We start from the raw sequence: 22,079 nt of genomic DNA, 5'->3' as shown, positions 1-22,079 counted from the left end.
CTGCCTGGTAAAGCCGTTAGCGCCGGACAGGTCCCAAGCAGCTGTCCTGCCTCCTGTCGGGTGTCCGGGGTGGGGAGGGGGTGCGAGGGAGAGCCTGGAGCCTCGGTGGGAGGGAAAGTGCCCCCGGGCCGTTGGGGGAGGAAGGGAGGCGGCCTCACTCAGCTGCCCCGGGTCGGGGTCCAGCCAGCTGTGAATGAGGGGTTGGGGGGGAGTGGACACGAGTCTTCCAGACAGGGGAGGAGAAGGCGAGAGGTCAGATCAGGACACTTGGATGCATGGGGAGCGGCCGGCCACAGGGTGCCTACAGCGGCGGGCTGTCAGCCCCCCTCTGCCCACCCTGGGGGGGCGCCCAGCCGCGGCGGCAGAAGGTGGTGGAAATGCAGGCTGAGGGATCCGATCTCCTCCAAGCAGCACTGCTCCCCTCCTGCTTCCTGACCAAAGTGGGGACTCAGAATACTACCCGATTCCCCAAGTCACGGACAGCCCTGGGCACTGCCCACACCTGTGTGTCTGCCTCTTGCTGCGTGGCCACCCCACCTTCCGGTCGCCCCAGAGACGGGGCCACTGATCCCCAGGCGAGTTCCAGGGAGAATGTCCACACCAAGTCTCACTGAGACCGCAGACCGGAGGGATGCCCAAGGGCCTGCGGTGCTAAAGTCTGCCCCTCCCACCTGACCAGCCTGGCAGCCAACCCCAGCGGGGTGTCGTCTTTGCAGCTAAACCAGAGACGGCAGGGGCACTGAGAAGGCTTTCCGGCATCCCTGGAGCCCAGACAGAGGAGCCAGAAGTGTGTGCGCTGTGACAGCGACCAGGCAGAGGGGCCCCCAGGGTGGGCAGCAGCAGGCTGTCCTCCCAAGCCCGGGGCTCCTCGGCACCCCTACGGCTCAGTCTCTGGCTCCTTCAAGGTCTTCAAGGGCACCCTCTGGCCGGCCACTCCCTGTGCATCCAAATGATCCGACCTCTCGCCTTCTCCTCCCGTGTCAGGAAGACTCCTGTCCACTCCACCCCCACCCCCTCAGCTGGCTGGACCCTGAGCCCAGGGCAGCCGAGTCCTGACTGAGGCCAGCACCTCGAGGCCACCTCCCCTCCTCCCCCTGCCGCCTGGGGGGTCAGTTTCCCTCCCACCGAGATTCCAGGCTCTCCCTCCCACCCACTCCCCACCCCGGACACCCGACAGGAGGCAGGACAGCTGCTCGGGACGTGTCAGGAGCTCACGACTTTACAGGACACATCAGTGCAGTTACACTGCCCGCCACACACCTGTCCCCACGTACAGATGAGGACCCTAGGCTTAGAGGACTTGAGTGACCGTGTTGGGGGCGGAGCAGGAGGGGGCCAGGGTTGGAGAGGCCCAGAGGAGAGGCCCTGCTGGTCACGGCATCAGACGCGAGCTTGGCCGGTCCCTGACAAGAACGGAGCCCCTTGGGGCCAGACCGGCGTTTCCCCGCTGTGCAGCACCCTGATGCCGGGGCTTCCCTCCAGAGAGGCAGACGGCTGCGCTCACCACCCACACAGGACTCAGGCCAGAGGGGGAAGGGCCTGCGACTCCCCTCCCCTGACACTGCGGGGCCCTTGCTAAGGTCCCCAGGCCACGCGCGACCCTCTGTCCCACCCCCAGAAACGGGCTGGGTCCCGGGAGAGCAGGGCTTTCTCAGGCCCCCGAAAGGCGTGGGGTCGGCTCAGAAAACCCCAGATGCTGCTCCAGGGGGACTCTGACAAGACAGTGGAGACAGCCCTCCAGCAGGGTAGCTGGGGGCACCCTGAGAGAGGGTGGGCCTGGGGAAGGAGGGGGGACCAGCCGGCCCCCAACGTGGGGGAAGGGCCTCTCTTCTGCCCCCCAGAAATCTCTCCCAGACTCAGCTGAGCACCAGAACCCTGTCTTCATAGGAAGTCGTGTCCTCACCCACACCCCGCGCACACGCAAAACAGCTAAAGAGGAGGTGCCCAGGGCATTTAATCCAGCAGATACCTGCTTGACTCAGCACCACCCACTCCCCTGAGAGCCCGCGGGTCCTGAATCCTGAGGCCACAAAGCCCGAGACAGATGGCCCCGGACTAACGCCCGGACTCGCCCACATGCTCTCTTCACCCTGGAAGAGGTCGTGGGGCCTGGGCAGGGCTGAGCAGGGACACTTCTCCCAGAGCTGAGGGAGGCAGGGGGCCTGGAACGTGCCCTCAGCCACCTCCGGCCCCAGTGATAGGCCAGAGCCCCCTCCCCGCCCCCAGTACAGTCCCCTTCACCCCAACTAAAAACGGTCCTCTGGTTTTCAGCCTGGCGCCTGCTCACAAATGAGTGTCTCCTGCACGGCCTCTTGGGACCCACTTCAGGGAGGCCCTGGGGAGCCAGAGGCCACCGCGAGCCGAGCTGGTGCCACGGCTGCGTCTTGCAGGAGCTGAGAGTGGGCGGCCCCTCTCCCGGCCTCTGGGACGCCCACCAAGCCACCCAGCTCAGGTGACAGCTCGCTGGCCTCATCCCCCAGGGAGCCCTCCCGTCTCCTCCACCGAGTCCACTCCGCCACGGTCCTGGGTGCTGCTCTTCCGGAGAGAAAACCAGCAGGACGACAAGGGGCTGCCGGCCCTGGCCCCTCCACTCAGGGCTCGGGGACTCCCCTCTGCCCAGGCCGGGTCCCCATCGTGAAGCCCCAAGGCCGGGGCCAAATGGGAACGAGGCAGGGGAGCCCGGACTCCCGGCTGACTCAGCCCTGCCCGCCGGGAACTGCGCTCCCCCACCCTCAGCCCATAGCCCGGGACTGGCAGAGGGTGCTGCGCCTCGGGGCTCCGACCGCGAGGCGGCGGCGCAGCTAGGCAGGTGCCGGGGGAAGCGCGAGTACTCACAGGTAGGCGGTCAGGGGGTCCAGGCCCGCCGGCACCGTGGACAGCCCCCGCTCGGAGCAGTCCACCCACAGCAGGATGCCCGCCTCGCGGCAGCGGCAGGGGGCCGGGCAGCCGGGCCGCGGGCGGGGCGGGGGGGCGGCCGGTGGGGCGCAGAGCGCAGCGGCGCAGAGCCACAGAGGCAGGAGCCGGGGCGCGCGGGGCATCTCGGCGGCCTGCGGCGGAGGCACCTGGCGGGAGTGCCGGCTCGGTGCGGCGCTGGCGGGGCGCGCGGCCGGACAGGCGCAGGCTTCGCCTCTTTGCTCCCAGCTTCGCGGGCTGGGCTTGGCAAGGGAGGGCGAGGCCGCGGAGGAGGAGTCAGGGAAACCTCGCCTGCCCGCTCCCTTTCCTCCCAAACTGGCAGGAGTTTCATCCAGGAAAGGAAAGAGTGAACAGCCCGGAGCGCGGACCTGCAGGCGTTTGGGCGCAGGAACTCCTGCCTGGGGGGCCGCCTGGGGGCGGGGGGGCGGGGGGAGTGGGGCTGGAAGAGCCCCGCCCCGGGACACCTAGAGCATTCCCACAGCCCCTCCAGCACCGTTCCCGCCGCAGGGAGCCGGGATCTGGGAGGGACGGGCTTTGTTCAAGCTCATCCCTGGTGGGGGGTGGGGGGGCGGGGGTCGGCGGTCCCAGACAAGGAGCTCCGGCTGCCCTCGCACCGTCTCCCCGGGAGGGCTGGTCCTCAGAGCACAGCAGTGAGGGGCGGAGCCTGCGGGGCGATCACTGGGGCTACAAAGAGCAGCCTTCCGCCAACCCCCAGGCCGCCACCAGAGAAGGGGTGATGTCCACCCGCCCAGTAGCTGTGAGCCCGGGAGCTCTGACCTGCTTCCCACCGGACGGGGCCGGGCGGGCGACCCCCTGGCTGTCAGAGCAGGCCTGAGCGCAGGCGGGTCAGCGCCCTCCTCCCCCCAGCCCCCACCCCGCGCCCCCAGATGCCAGTCCAGCAGCTGCGGTTCCATTAGTCTGGCTGGCCGGGCCAGGACAGAGGCCTGAGGGACAGAGTGGGCAGCTGAAGCCGGAGTCGTCTATGAGGGCCAGACCCGGCTGGCAGGGGTAACTCCGGCCCCTCCTGCTCTCTGGTCTCCCGCCACCCCTGAGAATACAGCAGCAGCCTGAGGCCTCAGGGCGGCCAGGGGTCCTTCCGCCAGGACCATCCCTCGCCCCACCAAGGCCTCTCACCACTCCTCCAGTTCTCTGCTAGTGTTTTCCCCCCCAGGCCCGGGGCCTGCACAGCTGGGCCAGGAAGGGGGAGAGCTGACCTGCAGCTTCGCGGTGGGCACAGCCCTGACATAAACAAGCCCCGGGAAGGCCTGGATGGTCAGCGCTTGCAGCTCCGGCCGCGGGAGCCCTGTGGCCCCTGGGCAGCCGGGGGTGGTGACTCAGTGTTTCCAGCCTCTGGAGGGTCGTGTGGGCCAGTCCCACTCCTGATAAATGCACGTGTGAAGAGCGTGTGACCCAGCCCAGGGCCCCGGAGCCGCACCCCACCCTGAGGAGGCCCCTGCCCCTGCTCCCGTCCCACAGGCCTTCACCAGGAGCTGGGTGCCGGCCCTCCCCGCCTCAGGGTCTGCCCCCAACTGAGGCTCCTGCTCTGCCTTGTCTGGCCTCTCTGTGTCCCCCAGACTCCCCGCCAGGAGTCGTCCACGGCCTTGCAGTTGACGCGGGACCCCCCCGGCCGGCCCCGGGGATGCTGTGAGTGATGGTGTCGTCATGGTGGGCACCTGTGCCCTCCTTCCTGGTTCCCCTGCCCAGGTTCCCTCACTGGTGGAGGGCAGGCACAGAGGAAACCTGGTCGCTCTGGCCGGGGAGCAGCCACCCTCCAGCGCCGGCCCTGGGCAGGGTCACAGCGGGAGGGAAGGCCAGGCCGAAAGCACCCCCATCTCCCAGTCTCCATGGACAGAACACACTTGGCCTCAGGCTTGACCACACCCTTTATTGCCCTTCACAGCACAGGGCTGGCGTGCAGGCCGCCCTCCCAGGGAAGCCGGGCCGCAGTGGGCTTGCCGGGCCGGCACCGCCTCCTGCACAGCAGTGCCTGGGCAAGTCACGGTAGCCCGTCCGAGAGCGTGCTGTTGAGGCAGCTGTAGAGGCGGACATACTGCTCCTGGGGGCAGGTGGGGGGGCCTCGGTGAGGACAGGGAGGCTGCATGGCCTCCACGGAGAGCAGGGCCCCAGACAGCCTGGGGCGGACCCCTCGCGCCCCCATGTCCCGAGGCTGAGCCCCGGGGCCGCTCCCCAGCGTTGGGGTCATGAGGCCGCAGGCGTGTGACCACTGCACGGCCACGGTGAAGATGTCCACGGCACCCTCGGCCCCTGCCTGCCGCAGCAGCTGCTCCAGGGCCAGGAGGGTGCCCAGCTGGGCCGCACCCTTGCTGCAATGGACCTCAAGTTGGAGGGGCACCTGGGGGCCTGGGCTGGGGGGCCGGGGAGGGACACCCAGGAGAGCCACCGCCAGCCTGGGCCTAGGCTGAGGGGCACAGGTTCCCAGAGGGTGTCGGGACAGGGCGAGGAGGGGGCCATGTCGTCTGGCCCTTGCCCTGAGCCAGGCGGCCGTGTATGCCCCGCCCACTCCCCGGGCCCGCCCAGCGGCACCTGCAGGGGCTGAGCGGTGCCCCAGGAGCAGCACCGGCGCGCCGCCAGGAAGGGCAGCAGGGTCTCGGGGGGAGCGCCCGGCCCGGCTCCCCGCAGGGAGCTGCAGCCGCTGCGCTGGCCTCTCCTTCCCGCCGCCTTCTAGGCAGAGACATTGGCACCGCTGCCCAGGGGACCCGCGGCTCTGTGGAGCCCCCCCACCCTGCACCCCCCCCACCACGCGGCCCAGCTTACGTGTGTGACGTGAAGGAAGACGCAGGGCCAGCCGGCAGCACTGCCGTCCGCCGCCCAGCGCACGGTCACCGTGTCTGTGACGACGGGCTGCGTCTCCGTGCGCCAGAATGCCTGTGGCGGACCCATCCGGGCTGCTCGGCCAGCCGGCCTGACCCCGCCCGTGGCCCGCACCGTGCCCCACTCCAGCTCCCGGCGGCCCAGCCTCTGCTCTGCCCCTCACCTTCTCCTGGGGGTCCGGTGGGCACAAGGAGACCAGCACGCAGGCCCCATGCTCCCACACCAGCTCCCAGAGTTCAGCTGGCCCCGCGGGGCCAGTCAGCACCACATGGTCGTGGCCAGAGGGCCCGCCCTGCAGAGCACAGGATGTCCCTACCGTCTCAGCTCTAGGGCCCCCAGCCCCCCAGGCCTGCCCACACGGTCAGAGGGCATGTGCTCACGGGGAAGAGCCAGGCTTCAAGCATCTCCCCAGCCGGGCCGCTCTCTGCCGAAGGGGGCCACTTGTGACAACGGCCATCTGCGGGAGGGGGCAGGGGTGAGCCTGCCGGAGGCCCAACCCCCGCCCGTGGCCCGTGCCCGGTCTACCCAAGCCCAAGCGTCCGCCAGCACTCACTGGAGGCTGTGCCATCCTGCTCACCCCAGGGAGACGGCATCCCAGAGCCGGCCTCGTCTTTCAGGGCCTGGAGCAGGAGCTGGGGTGCGGGGTGGGGGGGCCGCTGTGAGGCAGGCAGGGTGCAGAAGCGCTGGCTTGAGGGGACCCCACGCCACCCTGCCCAGCCCCTGGCCACCTGGTGCTCCCCAAGGAAGCCCGCGTTGCCGTCGGCAGCCCGCTCCGTACACACCCGGGCAAAGTTCCTCACAGGGATGGGCTGTGGCCTGCAGGGGGCACCAGCCACGTGGGGGGTGCTCGGGTCTGCCCGGTGCCCGCTGTGGGTCTCTGCAACCCTGTGTGGATGGAGTCAGCGGCCTGGTAGTAGGAGGGAGGGGGGCCCCACCCCCTCCACCAGCTCCCGGAGCACACGTACTCAGCAGCGCGGGTGCTGGGGGGCCCTTCCAGGACCCTGCTCAGGAGGCATCTGTGCAGGAAGACGTACTGGCTCTGGTGGGGGGACGGGGAGGCTGGCTAAGGGGCTGTGACCCAGCAGATGGCTTCCAGACTTCCGGACCCGACCATCCCGGTGGCTGGCACAAGGGAGAACTTCTGGGAGTCCTCCCGTGGGGCCCCGTGTGAGAGCTGGTGGGGGGCCACCCACCCACCCCCACGGACCCCGGCCAAAAGGGAAACAAGCCCCCTTAGGAGCGTGGCTGTCCCAGTCCCTCCCCCAGGGCCCTTCCCTGCCCCCTGGAATCCTGTGGCCAGGCCACCGGCCCTGCACCCTCGAAGGCGCCCTGCGCCCCCGCCCACGCGCCCTCCCGCGCCCCCGCCCTCCCGCGCCCCCGCCCGCGCCCTCCCGCGCCCCCGCCCGCGCGGGCCCACCGGGGTCTGGGTCACGAGTGGCCGGTGCGGCGCAGCATGTGCACCGTGTGGACACGTCCACCACCTGCTCCTCCTCCAGCTGCCGCAGCAGCCGCCACAGGGCCACGAAGGTGCCCGAGCGGCCCACGCCCGCGCTGCGGGGACATAGGGCCAGGCCGTGAGGGGCCTCCCCGTGCCCCCAGCCCAGGGCCTGCCTCGCCTGCAGGGTGGGCCCTGGGGGACGGAGGGCCCAGGGCAGGGGCTCCTGTGCCCCCCACCCGCCGCCTGCCTCACCTGCAGTGCCCCACAGCCCTCGCCTGCTCCTGGACCAGCTCCACGAAGGCCAGCAGGGAGCTGGGGGCCTCGGGGACACTGTGGTCCGGCCAGGTGGTGAACTGCAGCTGCTTCACCCTCCGTGGCCGCTGCTGGGCAGCCTGGGGGTGGGGCAGGGGTCCTCCCTCAGCCCTCGTCCTGCCACCAGACCCTGCAGGTGGGCTCGGACCCCCCGCCCCCAGGATGTTGCCCTCACCTACTCCAGCCTCCAGGGGAGTCTGCCCGCTGGGGGTGCCCAGGCAAGGGGCACCGCTGCCCCAGGAGGTCACGGCCCAGGAGGCAGATGGGGCTCGGGGGCCTGAGCCAAGCGCAGCACAGGCGGAGGCGTCCCTTCTCTCCCGGCCTTGGATGACCCTGAGTCTCCCCTCTGCCTCCCAGCCCTTCCATAACCACCAGCCTCCCCGGCTGGCAGGAGGCCAGAGACCCAGGGGTGAGCTGACTCTCCCACGAGAGTGCCCCCCGCTCCCCTTGCGGGCACGCACGTGGTGCAGCTGGAATTCCCGCGTGGTCCACTCGTCCTGGGGCTGCTCGGCCAGCAGGCAGATGGTGACGGGCCCGTGGGTGACGGGGCTGGAGCCGGCTGGCCAGTAGTGCTCGCACAGCACCTAGGGCCGGAGGGCAGCGTGGGGATGCGGGGCGGGGCGGGCGGGGCCGGCCATCCCAGCTCAATCGGCATCCCTCCCACCCTCCTTCTCGGCTGCCCTCCTCGTCCAGAAGCCGCTCCGTTCCAGACAGGCCCCAGCACCCCCACCCCAGACCTCAGGTGGCCCCTGGGGCTTCCAGGCAGTGCCCGGGCTCCTGGGGCAACTGCACAGCCTTACTCAGGCTCACCTGGCTGGGCCACACCGCTCCACAGGGGGCTCAGAGGTGTGTCCAAAGCAAAGACGCAGACTGCCCTGTCTCCGCCACCCCTGGCCCTGGGCCGGGAGCAGGAGGGGGCACTGTAGAAACAGCAGAGGCAGCAGAGGCGAGTCCAGCTGGGAGTCTGGGTGCCAGATCTGTGTCCCTGTCCGCCTCCCAGACCCGCAGCCAGGCCTGCGGGCAAAGCCTGCCACCTGGTGGCCGCCTGGGGCTGCGGTGTGCTCACCCGCCCGTTCTCCATGCCCACGGTCAGCATGACGATGATGCGGACCTGCTGCTCCCACACCAGCCTCCAAAAGTCCACCAGGGTCTTCTTGAGACGCCCCTGGGTGGTGATGAACTCCTGCGGGTGGGTGTAGCCCTGGCATGGGGGACAGGAAGATATGAACCGGGGCCCCCAGCACACAGCTGTGCATCCACGCAGGATCTCCACGAGTGAGGACTGCATGTGCATGCTGGCACGTGTGCACACACGTGAGCACACGTGCACCAGGAACCCAAACGGGAGGGTGGCTCGGAGACAGCCCTACCTGGAAGGGACGGTGACAAGACTGGAAGGGCCCCAAGTAGCCTCCCTAGGCCAGCTGCCCACACCACCTGCATCCCCCTGGGCTCCACTGCCCGCCCAGCACCCCCGCCCCGCCTGGCGGTCGCCCTTCTCCAGCAGCCCCACTGCCTCTCCTGCCTCCACCCGACGACCCGCCCAGCTCTGTCCGCAGGTCCCCCCCAGCTCTTCTCCAAGTCTTTCCAGTGACATCCACCCCCTCACTGCTCATCAGGATCCTGTGATAAGAGCCCAGATATCTCTCCTATAGGAAGCCTTTCTTGATGTCTAGTCCTGGGTGGACTAAGCGTTTCTACTGAGCACATGTGTCTCATACACACACGCACACACACGCACACACGCACACAGACCCAGACACACACACACAGACACATGCACACACAGACACGCACGTGCACACATACACACACAGAGACATGCACACAACACAGACACACACGTGCACACACAGACATGCGCATGCACACACACACACAGACATGCACACAACACAGACACACATGTGCACACACAGACACGCGCATGCACACACACACAGACACACACGTGCACATACACATACACACAAACGCATGCACACACAGACACACGCACAGGCACACACACGTGCACACAGACATGTGTGTGCACACACACATGTGCACACACAGAGACACACACACACAGACACACACGCGTGCGCACAGACACACACGTGCTCTTTTGAAGGGCGGAGTCTGAGCAGCCGCGCCCAGCCCCCTGCGGGCCCAGCACAGGACACGCAGACACACAAGCTGGCGGTCTTCATGGACGCCCGGGGCAGGACAGCATGCCCTGCAAACGCAGTGGACGCCACAGCCAGCCCGTGGGCCGCCCTACCGGAATGAAGCTGGCGTTGATGTAGTCAGAGTGGGGCTTCCCGTCCAGCAGGGCCAGCCTGACCCGGGAGTGGTCGTCTGCAGACAGTAAGGCGTGCGTTGGGAGCAGACACAGGCGGGCGGCTCCGGGCCAGCCGCAGCCCCGCCCACCTGCCGCCGTGCTCACAGGGCAGCAGGTGAGGGTAGCGGTTCTTGGTGCTGTTGGCAGGGTGCTCAGCCTCCAGCCTCGGCTGCTCCTTGCCCACCTCCTTCAGCTCCTGCAAAGATCGGGGCCGGGACAGACCCACGTTGCCTCCCACACCAGACAGGGGTCCCCCAGAGCCCTAGGTGGGCAGAGGCCTCACCTCAAACTCCTGAAAGAAGGCCTGGTAGGCGTGGGCACTCTTGGTCTCAAAGTTCTGCTGGAAGCTGTGCGCGGGGATGGGCCGGTGGGTCCGCCTGGGTCGGGGAGGCAGAGGGCCTGGTGTGTGCAGTCCTGCCCTGGTGCCAGCAGGCGTGGGCACACAGCCCTGGGCTCCAGCCGGGGGACGCAGAGCGGGGGGCAGACAGGACTACACATGGAGGTGGGCGGGAGTCTCAGAGGGCCAGGCCCTGGGCCCTGAGGACGCTTTGGGAGTCTGCTCAGTGTGAGGCCAACATCAGGAGGCAGAGGTGTGACCCAAGGGTAGATGAGGGCCCAAGGCCAAGAGAAAGGACGAGAAAGCGACTCGGCCTGAAGCCGTCAGGTGCTTGGTCAGGGCCCAGGTGAGGATGGGTGGGGAGTTGAGGTTGGGGCTAAGGGGCTGAGGGCGCGGGTGGGTGCTCACCGCAGGTTGAAAGCCGTCAGCTCCTGGGAGCGCAGGCTCTTCTCCGCCCTGCCGGGGTGACGGGGTGGTGGGAGGCTGTCCGGGCCCCCCCCCGCCCGGTGGCGGGTGGCCCTCCCCTCACTCACCTTTGCCCCTTCACTCGCCTCCCGCACAGCAGGCCCAGCAAGACCAGGGTTAGCATGCTGGCCACGATGCCCGCTGTCACTGGGAGGGGCATGGCCCAGAACGGGCTGGTCTGGGGCTCTGTAGACGGCAGGTGGGGGTGAGCTAGGGGCCTGGAGCTGTCCTGCAGCAACACGCCTGCTCACCGGACCTGCAGCCCCCTGGGGAGGACACAGAGGCAGACCCCCCGGAAGGCACTGGGTGGTCCTGCCCACCTCGAACTGGGAGGTCCTGAACCCCCTCGGGGAGAGGAGGGCGGGGCCTGGCTGCCCTGTCCATCGGGTCGCCTCACAGCCCTGGGCTGCGGAGCTTTGGAAAGAGGAGCTCAAAGTTCGGATTTGCTACAAGTGTGAAACGCACACGGGAGCGCAGAGCCCTACTGATAAAAAAATAGATGCAAACTATCTCATTAATTATTTTAAGAATTGATTACGTGTTGATAGATTTTCAGTATCTCAGTTTAAAGAAGATGTTGCTGAGGCGAATTTGTCTGTTTCCTTCTTTTTCGCGTGCTGCTAGCCGTGCTGACCCCCACGTGTCTCTCGCTCACGTGTCTCTCGCTCACGTGTCTCTCGCTCACGTGTCTCTCGCTCACGTGTCTCTCGCTCACGTGTCTCTCGCTCACGTGTCTCTCACTCACGGCTCCCTCACGTCTCCACCGCTTCAGTGCTGCCCGGGATCTCGCAGGGCGGAGGCAGGAGGGTAGGCAGGTCTCCTCCACGCCTGCCTGCCCACTGCTCCCCAGCCCACCCAGCCCTCCTGGACCACCTGCCTCCTGGCCCAGGGGCTCCCAGCACTGCCTCGCGGGGCGGGTCCCCGCCAGTGGCTGGGACAAGGCTCAGAAGAGAGGTTCCAGCAGCAGCCCCCCACCCGGGATCCACTGGGAGCCCCTCCGGGCGCCTGCCTACCTGAAAAGGCTGAGAAGGCGATGAGGGTGTCAGGGCTGTGCCTGGAAAAGGCCACGACACTGAACCTGGGGCAGAGGAGCAGGAGGCTGAGTCCCGGGCAGCAGGAGCACCCCCTACCTGCGGAGCCTGCGATCCCGTCCCTGAATCTGCAGAGCGCCCACCGCCTCCCGCAGCAAAGTGCAATGGAGCCCACCCCTGCCCCACCTGGAAAGAGCCGGGGACGGGGGCGCTCCAGGCGTGCCCTTCCTGCCAGGAAGCCCCGTGTGTCTCCCCTGTATCAGCACAGGCTCTGGTTGGCATGAGGCGCAAACGGCCCCAGCGAAACCCGGAGTACCCCCTCCGTCAGCCGCGGCCCTCACCGATACCGGGAGCCTGGCCTGAGCCGCCCGTTACATATGTCGCGGGTCCGGCCGCAGTCGTCTGTGCCCACAGGCACCGGCCAGGATGTGGGCACGGCCCAGGGCCCGGCGTAGAAGGGGTTGGAGAGCAGGACAGCCAGGTAGGTGTCGCGGTCCCCGTAGTAGTGGTCGAACCACGTGCAGTTGATGGCTTCACGGGGAGGCCGGGCCACTGGGAGAGGAGCAGATGGGCAGTGGGGCCCGGGCTGCCCTGCATTGCTGGACATGCCAGTCTCGCGCTCCAGAATGCCCCACGCCCTTTCTGTGCCGGGACACCCCCCAACCCCGACATCCATTCTGCCCGTGTCAGCGCCCGGCCCCTCACCAGCCCTGCCAGGTGGTAGCCAGGGGCCCCCACCGCGTGGCCAGGACTCACGTGACATGTTGGTGCTGGCGATGACCCCATACCACTGGATCTGCCCGTCCTCCTCGCCAAACATGCCCTGGGCGATCAGCGCACCCATCCCCGTCTCGAGCTCCAGCCGGGGGGCTGCGGCCAGCTCCGGGGGGTGCCAGGCTGGGAGCGGAGGGGGAGTGATGCGCTGAGAGCCGCCCCCAAGGGCAGGGCTGTGCCGGGCACCCGGGCATGAGCCGCACAGGGTAGTGGCATCCCGGGCAGGGCCCAGGTGGGGGCTGGGGGAGGGCCCCGGGGGAGCGGGCCAGAGGCACCTACCCTTGGGCACAGTGGCACAGACCAGGCTGACCGCCCGGCTCCACAGGCCGTTCCTGCCCAGCACCGAGAGGCTGAGGCGGTAGGACGTGGCGGGCGCCAGGTGGGCCAGCAGGAGGGCGCCCCCGGAGGTGTTGGCCCGGAAGACGAGCTGGGTGGCCCCTCCCGCCGCCAGCTGCTCCACCACCACCAGACAGGTGTCCACATCCCCCGTGGGCACTGTCCACACCAGGGCCAGGCGCGTGGCCTCGGGCTGGCACTGCACGTCCTCCACCGGGTCAGGCTCTGTGGGTTCAAGAGTTCCGTGTCGAATGGGGGTCAGTGCACCTGAGAGGGGCTTGAATGCAGAGGCTCAGAGGCACTGGGCACTTTTACCCCAGAATGGGGCAATGGCAGCAAGGAGAAACAAGCGCTCCTCCAGACCTCCCCCCGTCCCTGCACCCATCTGGAGAGCGAGGGGCGGCCCAGGGCAGGAGGGCAGGGCTCCCACTGCACGAGAAGGCGCGGGGCGGGATGGCTCAGGGCTCAGGGTGCCCCACCCCCCGACAGACGCCCGCGTACCCACGGGCAGCAGCACAGGGTGTGTGGAGGCCTGGAGGGGCCCTGCCCGGCACTGCACGATCAAGGACAGGTTGCATCCAGGCGTGAGGTCCCTCAGGACCAGGCGGGCTTGGCCCAGGGCCAGGGTCTGCTCCCGGGACAGGAGCCTGGCCCCCGAGAGCTGCGTGTGGCAGGCTCCGTGCCCCAGGGGGCCGCTGGGCCAGGCCAGGCTGACCACGGCGCTGCCCGCCTGCATGGACACCAGCAGCTCTGCAGGCACCACTGGGGCTGTGGGAGGAGAGCAGGGAACCTCTGACCCCACGCAGGGCCCTCCTCCACAGGCAGGACGAGGGGCTGGGGGCGGGGGTGCCCCCCAAGGGAGGGGCTCCAGGTGGCCCTGCCCACCGCTCGGCCCCTCCCCGTCCCCACGCCCACTCACGGGTCCAGCCGGCAGCCCTGGCTGCCACCGCACGGAAGGGCCTGGCCTGCGTGACCACCTCCACCTTGTACTCAGTGCCCGGAGTCAGAGCCAAGAAGCTGGCGCCGTCCACCTGGGCCCCCACGGGGCTGGAGCACACCTGGACACCCGCCTGGTACAGGGTCACCCGGTAGCCATCCCGGCCCCCCAGCGCGTGGACCCAGGACGCCCGGAGCCGGGTGGCACCTTCACTGGTCACATTCACCAGCGCAGGGGCGAGGGGGCCTGCAGGAAGAGTGGGGTGGGGTTGGAGAAGGGAGGTATAGGACCTGAACTGTGTCCCCCCAAATTCACGTTCACCTCCTGACCCTCAGGACCTCAGAACTTGCTCGGAGATGCAGCCTCGAAAGAGGGGATTAAGGCCAAAGGAAGTCACTGGGGTGGGTCCTGGCCCAGAGGGGATTGGGGCAAGGACACAGGCAGGGACAGCCCTGCGGGCCCCGGAGGAGAGGGCAGGACACAAGCCAGGGCCTCAGCCTGTGCCCCCAGAACTGCGGGGGGCCTGTGTGAGGCCCCTCTGCAGACGGCATGCGCAGGGTAGGGGGCAGCCCAGCCTCTGCTCCTTCCTCCGTGAAAGGCCCCCTGTGCACCCTTGGCAGGGTTGGGAACACCGGCTCAGGTGACCCCACCCTGACCCTCCCCAACAGCCAAGTCCAAGGTCTGGACAGACTGCACCCGGCACCACCCGAAGGCTTCAAGCCAGCACCTTCCCCAGCCCAGCTCCAGCTTCAGGTTAGAGGCCGGGTCTGGGGTCTAAGTGGGGCCTCTGCCCCCTCCCCTGAGCCAGGGCCCGGGCTGTATGGCAGACACCTCTGTTGTAAACTGAGGCTCAGAGAGACACAGAGAGGGACAGGCCTGCTCAGGGCTCAGCCGGTTAGAGCCTCAGGGTCCTGGAAACGGGAGGACCAGGCGGGGTGGGCCCACCACAGTGGAGGGCGCGCAGCAGGGGCCACATAGGGGCAGGGGGCCACTATGTCCAACTGCACCGGGCAGGGTGTGGGCCCCCAGAGGGGATTCCCGGCCCATCATGTGGCTCCGGGAGGAGGGACACGCCCGGCGCTTCAGTAATCGAGACCCTTCATGGGAGACCCTCTGAGACGGAGGCCCTCGTGCCCGGCTGTGGTTTCAAGAATTAAGCGGGAGAATGCTGAGCGAGGGGCCCGGCAGTGGGGTGGGGGGTCCCTGATGCTGGCCATGAGAGAGCGTGGGGGACCCACCACGGTGCTGCATGAGAGCAAAGCTGGGTCCTGCCCACCTGCCTCGCACCAGGAGGGCGGGACCCAGGGGCTCCCAGCTGGCAACAGGTATCCTGGTGCCCCAGGGCCAGGGAGCAGCTGACATCAACCCAGAGGCCTGCTCACCGAACACAGGGCTCAGGGGTCAGCCTCTGGGACACCCAGCAAGGGTGGTTGGTGGGGTGGGCAGGGCACTCACGCGTCCAGCCCGTGGCGTTGGCACCGCTGCTCTCGTCGGGGCCCCGCAGGGTGGCCAACCACACCAGGAACTCAGTGCCTGGAGCCAGCTGGGCCCAGGAGAAGGTCTGTGCCTCGGGGCCCAGGGTCTCCTGGCCCTCCAGAGCCAGGGGCCGCAGGCAGTAGGGCCGCAGGAGAAAGCCATCCCTGCCCCCCGCAGGGGGGCTCCAGACTGCCCTCAGGGCAGGGGGCTGGGCGACCAGGCCCAGGCTCAGGCTGGCGGGTGGCGCAGGGACTGCAGAATGAGCAAGAGGCGGATTCGAGCCCCCCACCCAGCCCCGGGCCGCACGCTCAGTGCTGGTCTCCAACACGGCCTGCCCCGACTCAACTGCCCCCGTGCTTCCCAGGAAAGCCTCTTGGCCAGCTCAGTCCCTGCCCCACACCTGCTCCTTTCCCTGCTTCCCAGGCCTCAGCTCCAAGGGTGACTCTGTTCCACCTGCCCCACTCCAGTGCCAGCCGCCCCAGGCTCACACCAGGACTGAACCTCCCTGCGAGCTCCTTCCCTCTCTCTCTCTCTCCCCAACCTCAGGGCCTGGGAACACACTCCCCTCACTAAGGCCCCTCTCTGCCCACCTTACTCAGACCCATGTGCTCCTCCGCCCACTCCCCTCCTCGGGGAAACCTTTCTTGACCCCTAAGGTGGCCCTTCTGTGAGCCCTGAAAGATTAGCCACAACCACAGAACATTCCTCATAGTCCTTGATCTTAAACCCATGAGGACAGAGACTCACACGGTTCAAACACACTGTGTGTGCACACTTACTCTATGATATACACACCAACGTGAACCACTTTAATAGACACATTGACCATATGTTTACTTGTCTGTCTGCCTTTCTACACTATCGTCTTCATAATTTTTAGCTTTGGCATGTAACCCCATACCTAAGCATGGAAGGTATTCTTTAAATATTTGTTGGAAGGATGAATGGATGGTTGGAAGGATGAATAGATGTTTGGAAGGATGGATGGATGGATGGATGGATGGTTGGAAGGATGGATGGTTGGATGGTTGGAAGGACAGATGGATGGATGGATGGATGGACGGTTGGAAGGATGGGTGGATGGTTGGATGGATGGATGGATGGATGGTTGGAAGGATGGATGGATGGATGGATGGATGGATGGATGGTTGGAAGGATGGATGGATGGATGGTTGGAAGGAAGGTTGGATGGGTGGATGGATGGATGGGTGGTTGGAAGGAAGGGTGGATGGTTGGATGGATGGATGGTTGGAAGGATGGATGGATGGTTGGAAGGATGGGTGGATGGTTGGATGGGTGGGTGGATGGATGGTTGGAAGGAAGAGTGGATGGTTGGATGGATGGATGGTTGGAAGGATGGGTGGATGGGTGGACAACTGACCCAATGGCACGAAGTGGGGAATGCTTGCGAACAGGTCATCAAATGCCCTACCCTGACTAGACGCATGGCCTGAGTCAGGCACACAGAGGAAGGTGCGTGAAGGATGTTGGTACCCACCCCACTGCCCAGAGCTGGCCTCCCAGGGGCCGCAGCCGGGAACTCACGTGTGCAGGCGCGAGCCCTTTGGATGCTGGAGCTGAGGTTCCCTGCCCGAGTCCACACAGACACGGTGTAGCAGGAACCGGGCACCAGATCCCGCAGCATCAGGCTGGTGTTGTCTGGGCCCAAGTTGACAAGACCGCCCGGCGAGCTCTGGCTGCCCTCCTGGTGCCAGCTGGCCCTGTAGGCTGCCCGTGGCCCCGCTGCTGGGGCCCAGCCAACGGTCAAGGTGGAGGACTGCCCCTGCTGCTGACCTCCAGTGACTGTGGGGGGCCCTGACAGAGGAGAGGGTGGTAAGAAGGCCGCGCATGGCGTGTGGGCCTGTGATAGCCCCTCTCCACCCAAGGCAAAGCCCCCCGGCCACTGGGACGCAGTGGCCGGCACTCACCTGTGTGGCCTGTGGGGCTTGCGGAGGCAGTGCCCAGAGCGGAAACAGCGTCCACCTGGGAGCGGGCCCCAGGCCCGTGGAGTGTGACCAAGGTGGCACCAGGTGGCCCCGAGACATTTCTGAGGAGGCAGGGGGCCCCCTCGGTGTAGGGCAGTGTCTGGCTCCCAGGCTCCTCGCTGGCCTCCGGCCCGTCCAGGGGCAGCTCGGTACCACTGCCCTGTGGGCGCTGGACTAGAGCATCTGGAGGGGTGTGGGCCCTGGAGGGTGAGGGTCCACCCCTCTCAAGGCAGGCGCCCCTGGGCAGGACCCCAGCCTGTTCCCCACCAGCCCAGACTCACCGCCCAGCCAGGCAGCGGCCTGGGCCCGGGCCTCGTAGGACCCCGCCAGAACTCTCAGCTCCAGAGCGTAGTGTCCAGATGGCAGGGGCCCTAGGAACGTGATGTTGAGGGCCCCAGGGCCCAAACTTAGGGTCTTGTCCACAGGCCCACTCAGCCTGAGCAGGTAGCCCTCCTGGGCCCCCGGGCCCGCCTTCCAGCTGGCCCCGAGCCCCAGGTCCAGGGGCGTGGAGGGACCTGCGGGGGAGGGAGACACGTGCAGAAAGTCCTTGCAGCCGGCCGGCTCCTTCCTGTGCGCCCTGGACAGGCCACATATTGGGCGAGTCCTGGGACCCGGCCAAGGACACAGAAACAGAGGAGAGCACTCCCAGTACCAGACCTGGCACCTCCTCACCACACGGCCGCTGCGGTCCCCTTCGAGGGGCGGAGGCCGAAGCACAGAGAGAGCGAGCACTCTGTCTGGAGACCCACAGGCAGACAGTGGCAGCAGTGGGTCCCGGGGCTCAGCCCAGCCCAGGCAGTCCTGAGCCTGGAGCTGGTCCCTATCTCCCCACCGTCATGGGGGACAGCACGACTTATGGGGGTTACGTGACGTGCCACACAGAAGCGCCTGGCATGGGACTGGCACACGGCAATCATCATCACTGTCACCTTTGGGGTGGGGGCTTTTTTACCACCAGCCAGCAGGCGGGCACCCTCGGGCCTCACCCCTTCCCTGCAGGACCCTGGACGCCCCCCGCATAGCCGGATCAGCCCGCTTGGCTGAGGGACCTCTGCAGTGGCCAGCAAATCCCCAGCACTCACGGGTCCACTCAGTGGCACTGGGCCCCACTGCCCAACGAGGCCCAGCGAAAGCGCTTAGTTTCAGCGTGTAGGGGGTTCCAGGAGAGAGGCACGGGAAGGTGTGACTGGAGACACCTCGTGTGACACCCGCCGTCAGGTTGGAGCCACTGAGGAGGTCCGTGAGCAGGAGGTGCAGCCAGGCGGCACCCCCAGAGCTGTACCAGGAAGCCCTCAGGGCTCTGGTGCCCAGGGCGCGCAGCGCCAGCTGCCCTGGAGGCACAGGAGCTAGAGGAGGGTGGGCAGGGTAGAACCGGGCTGGAGAAGGGGCCCAACCAGGGACCCGGCACCAACCCCGCACAGGAGCCAGGAGCCCCGTCACATTGGCACGTGGCTCTGGACCACCTCCTACCCCCAACCGGCTGTCACCTGGGGCCTTGCCAGGCATGGGCCCTACCTGTCCACTGGCGGGTGCTGGTCTTCGCTTGGAGGTGGGCGGCCCAGGTGGTAATCTCCAAGACATACTCACTGCCCGGTAAGAGGTGGCTAAAATTGTAGGACAGGGTGCCGGCGGACGTGGAGACATTGTGAACCACTGTCTGGGACTCCAGGTGGCAGAGGACAAGCTGGTAGCCATCCTGCCCCCCGGGAGCAGAGCCCCAGGAGGCCTCCAGGCTGGATGGGCTCTCAGAGCTGTGGAGCTTCAGGTCCTGGACAGTGGACGGGGCTGCGGTGAGGCAGAGAGCAGCGCTATGTTCAGGGCCGGGCATCACCTCTGCTTCTAGCGCTCCTCGACAGGTCACTGTACCAGCGTGGTCCCCAGAGACCTCACCAACCCTCCGGGGCCACCATCCGGCTTGGCCACGCCTCTGCCCTCAGACCACGCCCCACCCGCAGGCCACGCCCATCCATAGACCACGCCCCCTGTCAGCAGGCCACGCCCCCAACCAACTGGACATACCTGCAGGCCACGCCCCACCTGCAGGTCTGCCGCCCCCGCCCGCAGGCCATGCCCCGCCCCCGCCCCCCCCCCCGCGGACATGCCCCTGCCAGCAGGCCTCGCCCCCCCACCCCCCGCCAACAGGCCCCCCCACAGACCACGCCCCCGCAATCAGGCCCCGCCCACAGGCTCACTTGCCCTTGCCCAAAGGCCATGCCCCCGCCCCAGGCCCCTCCCCGCCCGCAGGCCGCGCACCTGTGAGCGCAGTGAGGCTGAGGCTGGCGTTCTGCCCGCAGGGGCGCACGGCCGTCACCTCCAGCTGGTAGCGACTTCCTGGCACCAGGTCCCGGAACTCGAAGCTGGACGCGTTGGTGTGGGCCTGGAGCAGCTGCCCTTCAGGGGAGCCACGGGGGCTCAGCCGGCTGAGGCGGAGGGTGCGGCCGGGCCCACCTGGCCCTGGGGCGTCCCAGTTCAGCGTGAGGCTGGCAGACCTGCCCCGGCTGCTGACCGTCACCCTCAGAGGCGGTCCTGGGGAGCAGGGGTCGTCAGGGCCCCCAGTGCCCTGTACCCTAAAGGAGGCAGGGGCAGGAAGGGCCAGAGTAGAGACGGGCCCAGGGGAGAGACGGCCCTGTCCGCCTGTCCCCCGCCACCTACCTCCACTCGCCCAGCCGGGACCCTCTTCTGGGGGCTGGCACTCGCCTTCCTGAGGAAGGGATATGAGGGTGGGGGAGAGGGGCAGAGGAAAGGCTGTCCACTTGTCCGTCCCCCACCCCAGGCGTGGCCTAAGGGCAGCAGGCAGGACACCAAGGTGAGGAGGCCCCCAGCCTGGGCAGCTGCCCTGTGTCCTGTGGGACTGGGCAGGAGCTGCCTCTGCCCAACTACGTGCAGATCAGCCAGGGCCCTTGGGGCAGCGGGAGGCCTGAACACCACAGAGAGCAGCCCCAACCCTGCCGTGGCCCCAGCGCCCGCCTCACCTTGGCCAAGAAGCCTGGGAGCCAGAGGAGCGCCATGAACAGGACTGGGGGCCTCATTCCAGGGCGTCTGCAGGGAGAGCTGGGAGGTAGCAGGAGGGGCCGTCCTGCCTCCCCTGCTCAGCTCCTGGCTCCCTGGAGAGCTTGGCTGCCTTTCCACCCCAGAGCCTGTTCTCAGCAGGGCCCCGGGAGGGGGGAGGGGGTAGCGACCCGTGGCTGCAGACACACCGGCCTCCCGCTCTGGCCCTACCTCCACGCTCTTCAGCAGCTGGCTTTCCAGGCAGGAAGAGACCCAGACCTGGAGAAGCAATGCCCTGGGGTGGGCAGAGACAGCTGACTCCCGCTGTCCTGCCCTGGGGAGAGGAGGACAGGGTGTTCGTGTTCCTACTGGAGGTTCCTGCTGACATCGTGGTGCTGGGAGCTGAGCGCTGGGTGGACGGACAGCTGTGAGCGAGTGTCCCCTTGTGGACACAGAGGAGCACGTTCTAAAGGCCTTTGTTGCAGGGGTGGTGGACCCAGGACAGCCCTCCTGTTTCTCGCCCTTGCACCCCCGGTGAGGAAGCGATGTCCACGGAGGGAAGAGTGAGCCCTGCCCCAGGGTGAACCCGGGACTCCAGCCTTGACTCCTGACGGGCTCCTGACCCCTGACGCCCGGGACGTGTGCTTGCCTCCAACCCCCGCCTGCTCCACCTAGACCCTCTCCCCGCCCCACCCCCGGCCGCCCCCTCGTGGACATAGGTGCTGCTGAGGCCTAGGGCAGCCGAGAGTTTCCTGCAGCCTGGAGCCAAGGACTCACCAGCCCAAGGCAGCTGACAGGGGAAAGGTGGGGAGGGAGACGGAGGAAAGGACAGGGCCCTGGTCCCCGAGCTGGAAGCGGGGAGGGGGACGCGTAGCACGCAGGCAGGCACAGAGACGCTGGGCAAGGAGCTGCTTCTGCGGACCCTTCTCTCGCCCTGCTCGGCCAGCCCCAAACCTCAGAGCCACCCACCAGCCTCTGGATGGGGCCTGGAAACTCAGCACTGCAGCCCCATCAGATTTTCCAGGCTGCTTGCGTGTGTGTGTGTGTGTGTGTGTGTGTGTGTGTGTGTGTGCACACATGCATTCTTTCAAACGAGGAGGTGGGGGAACAACCAGGGAAACTGACGTGAAAGGGGGGAGGTCCCAGTCTGGCCACACGGGGGAAACGCTGCACCCTCCCCACCCCTCACCTGCGGCACGCACTCAGCTGGACGACAGAGCCTGCAGCAGAGGGATGGAAACGGCCTAATTCAGAATCTAAGTAGAAAAGGCACACAGGACGGGGGTTTAGGTAAGGGGTGGGGTCTCAGACTGTGCCCAATAGTCCCCACAAAAGGGGGCCTGTTGGGGACAGCACAGACCCCATGGCTAGTCCTATGGATGGGGCCTGGCCGTAGGGACACACCTGTCAGCCCCCAGCCAGCCTAGGGGGCAGCCTTGGCCCAGACGGGGGTGGAGGGGGTGGGAACGCTTGAGAAGGTGAGGAAGACTCAAATGTAGGAAGCAGCCTCCCAGCTCAGCGTCTCTGTTCAGCAGAAAGTACCCCAAGGGCTCTGTCTGCTTCCAGCAGCCGTTCCCACAGACAAACCCACATCCTCCACCTGGAGCCCCAGGGGTCCTCCCGGAGCCTCACTTACTGTTCCTTCTGGGGAGAGCCAGCCGGACGCAGAGGCGGGCAGCGGTCAGTCTGGGCATGCTGGCTCCCTGGCTCCTGAGTGCCAACAGTAGTCTCCCCTGCTGCATCCTGGCATCTGTCTTCTGGGCCCTCCCCTCCACGCCCACCACGGCAGCCTGGCCTTGAGCACCCCCACGCCCCGGAAGATAGTCTCCAGGAGGAGAAGGGCAGGAGGCTCTGGATGGCCCAGCCTCCCACACGCCGGAACCTCTCCAGCTCTCTGTATCTCTGTCTCCCCCACTCGGCCAGGGACACGAA

At 67.4% G+C, this 22,079-nt stretch overlaps 2 protein-coding genes across 5 annotated transcripts in view; both read right to left on the bottom strand.

Annotated features, from left to right (window-relative positions):
- Positions 1-3,090, bottom strand: part of LGR6 (leucine rich repeat containing G protein-coupled receptor 6) — an 86,688-nt gene extending 83,598 nt beyond the window's left edge. For all 4 annotated transcript variants that reach the window (XM_025285223.3, XM_044942592.2, XM_044942593.2 and 1 more), the window contains exon 1: positions 2,836-3,090. In XM_025285223.3, the coding sequence (XP_025141008.3) occupies positions 2,836-3,038 (203 nt within the window). In that variant the 5' untranslated portion in view covers positions 3,039-3,090. The remainder of the gene's footprint in view (positions 1-2,835) is intronic.
- A 1,688-nt stretch (positions 3,091-4,778) lies between these two features.
- On the bottom strand, positions 4,779-21,329 carry LOC102403234 (receptor-type tyrosine-protein phosphatase V). Its single transcript, XM_045165640.1, is given in 34 exon segments — positions 4,779-5,592; positions 5,689-6,037; positions 6,126-6,202; positions 6,299-6,377; positions 6,474-6,630; positions 6,711-6,784; positions 7,163-7,191; positions 7,194-7,214; positions 7,217-7,296; positions 7,436-7,575; positions 7,957-8,079; positions 8,562-8,696; positions 9,759-9,835; positions 9,924-10,014; positions 10,102-10,195; positions 10,564-10,611; positions 10,689-10,806; positions 11,634-11,698; positions 11,993-12,203; positions 12,408-12,548; positions 12,705-12,986; positions 13,263-13,529; positions 13,681-13,944; positions 15,154-15,426; positions 16,720-16,947; positions 16,950-16,987; positions 17,087-17,342; positions 17,441-17,736; positions 17,812-17,896; positions 18,110-18,505; positions 18,675-18,944; positions 19,413-19,726; positions 19,812-19,860; positions 20,132-21,329. Coding segments are annotated over 34 exon segments (6,543 nt in total). The 5' UTR covers positions 20,865-21,329; the 3' UTR covers positions 4,779-4,909.
- Positions 21,330-22,079: the final 750 nt, after the last annotated feature.

Source organism: Bubalus bubalis, chromosome 5 (assembly GCF_019923935.1).
Source record: "Bubalus bubalis isolate 160015118507 breed Murrah chromosome 5, NDDB_SH_1, whole genome shotgun sequence".
Classification (NCBI taxonomy): domain Eukaryota; kingdom Metazoa; phylum Chordata; class Mammalia; order Artiodactyla; family Bovidae; genus Bubalus; species Bubalus bubalis.
This window is presented reverse-complemented; position numbering and strand designations above follow the sequence as displayed.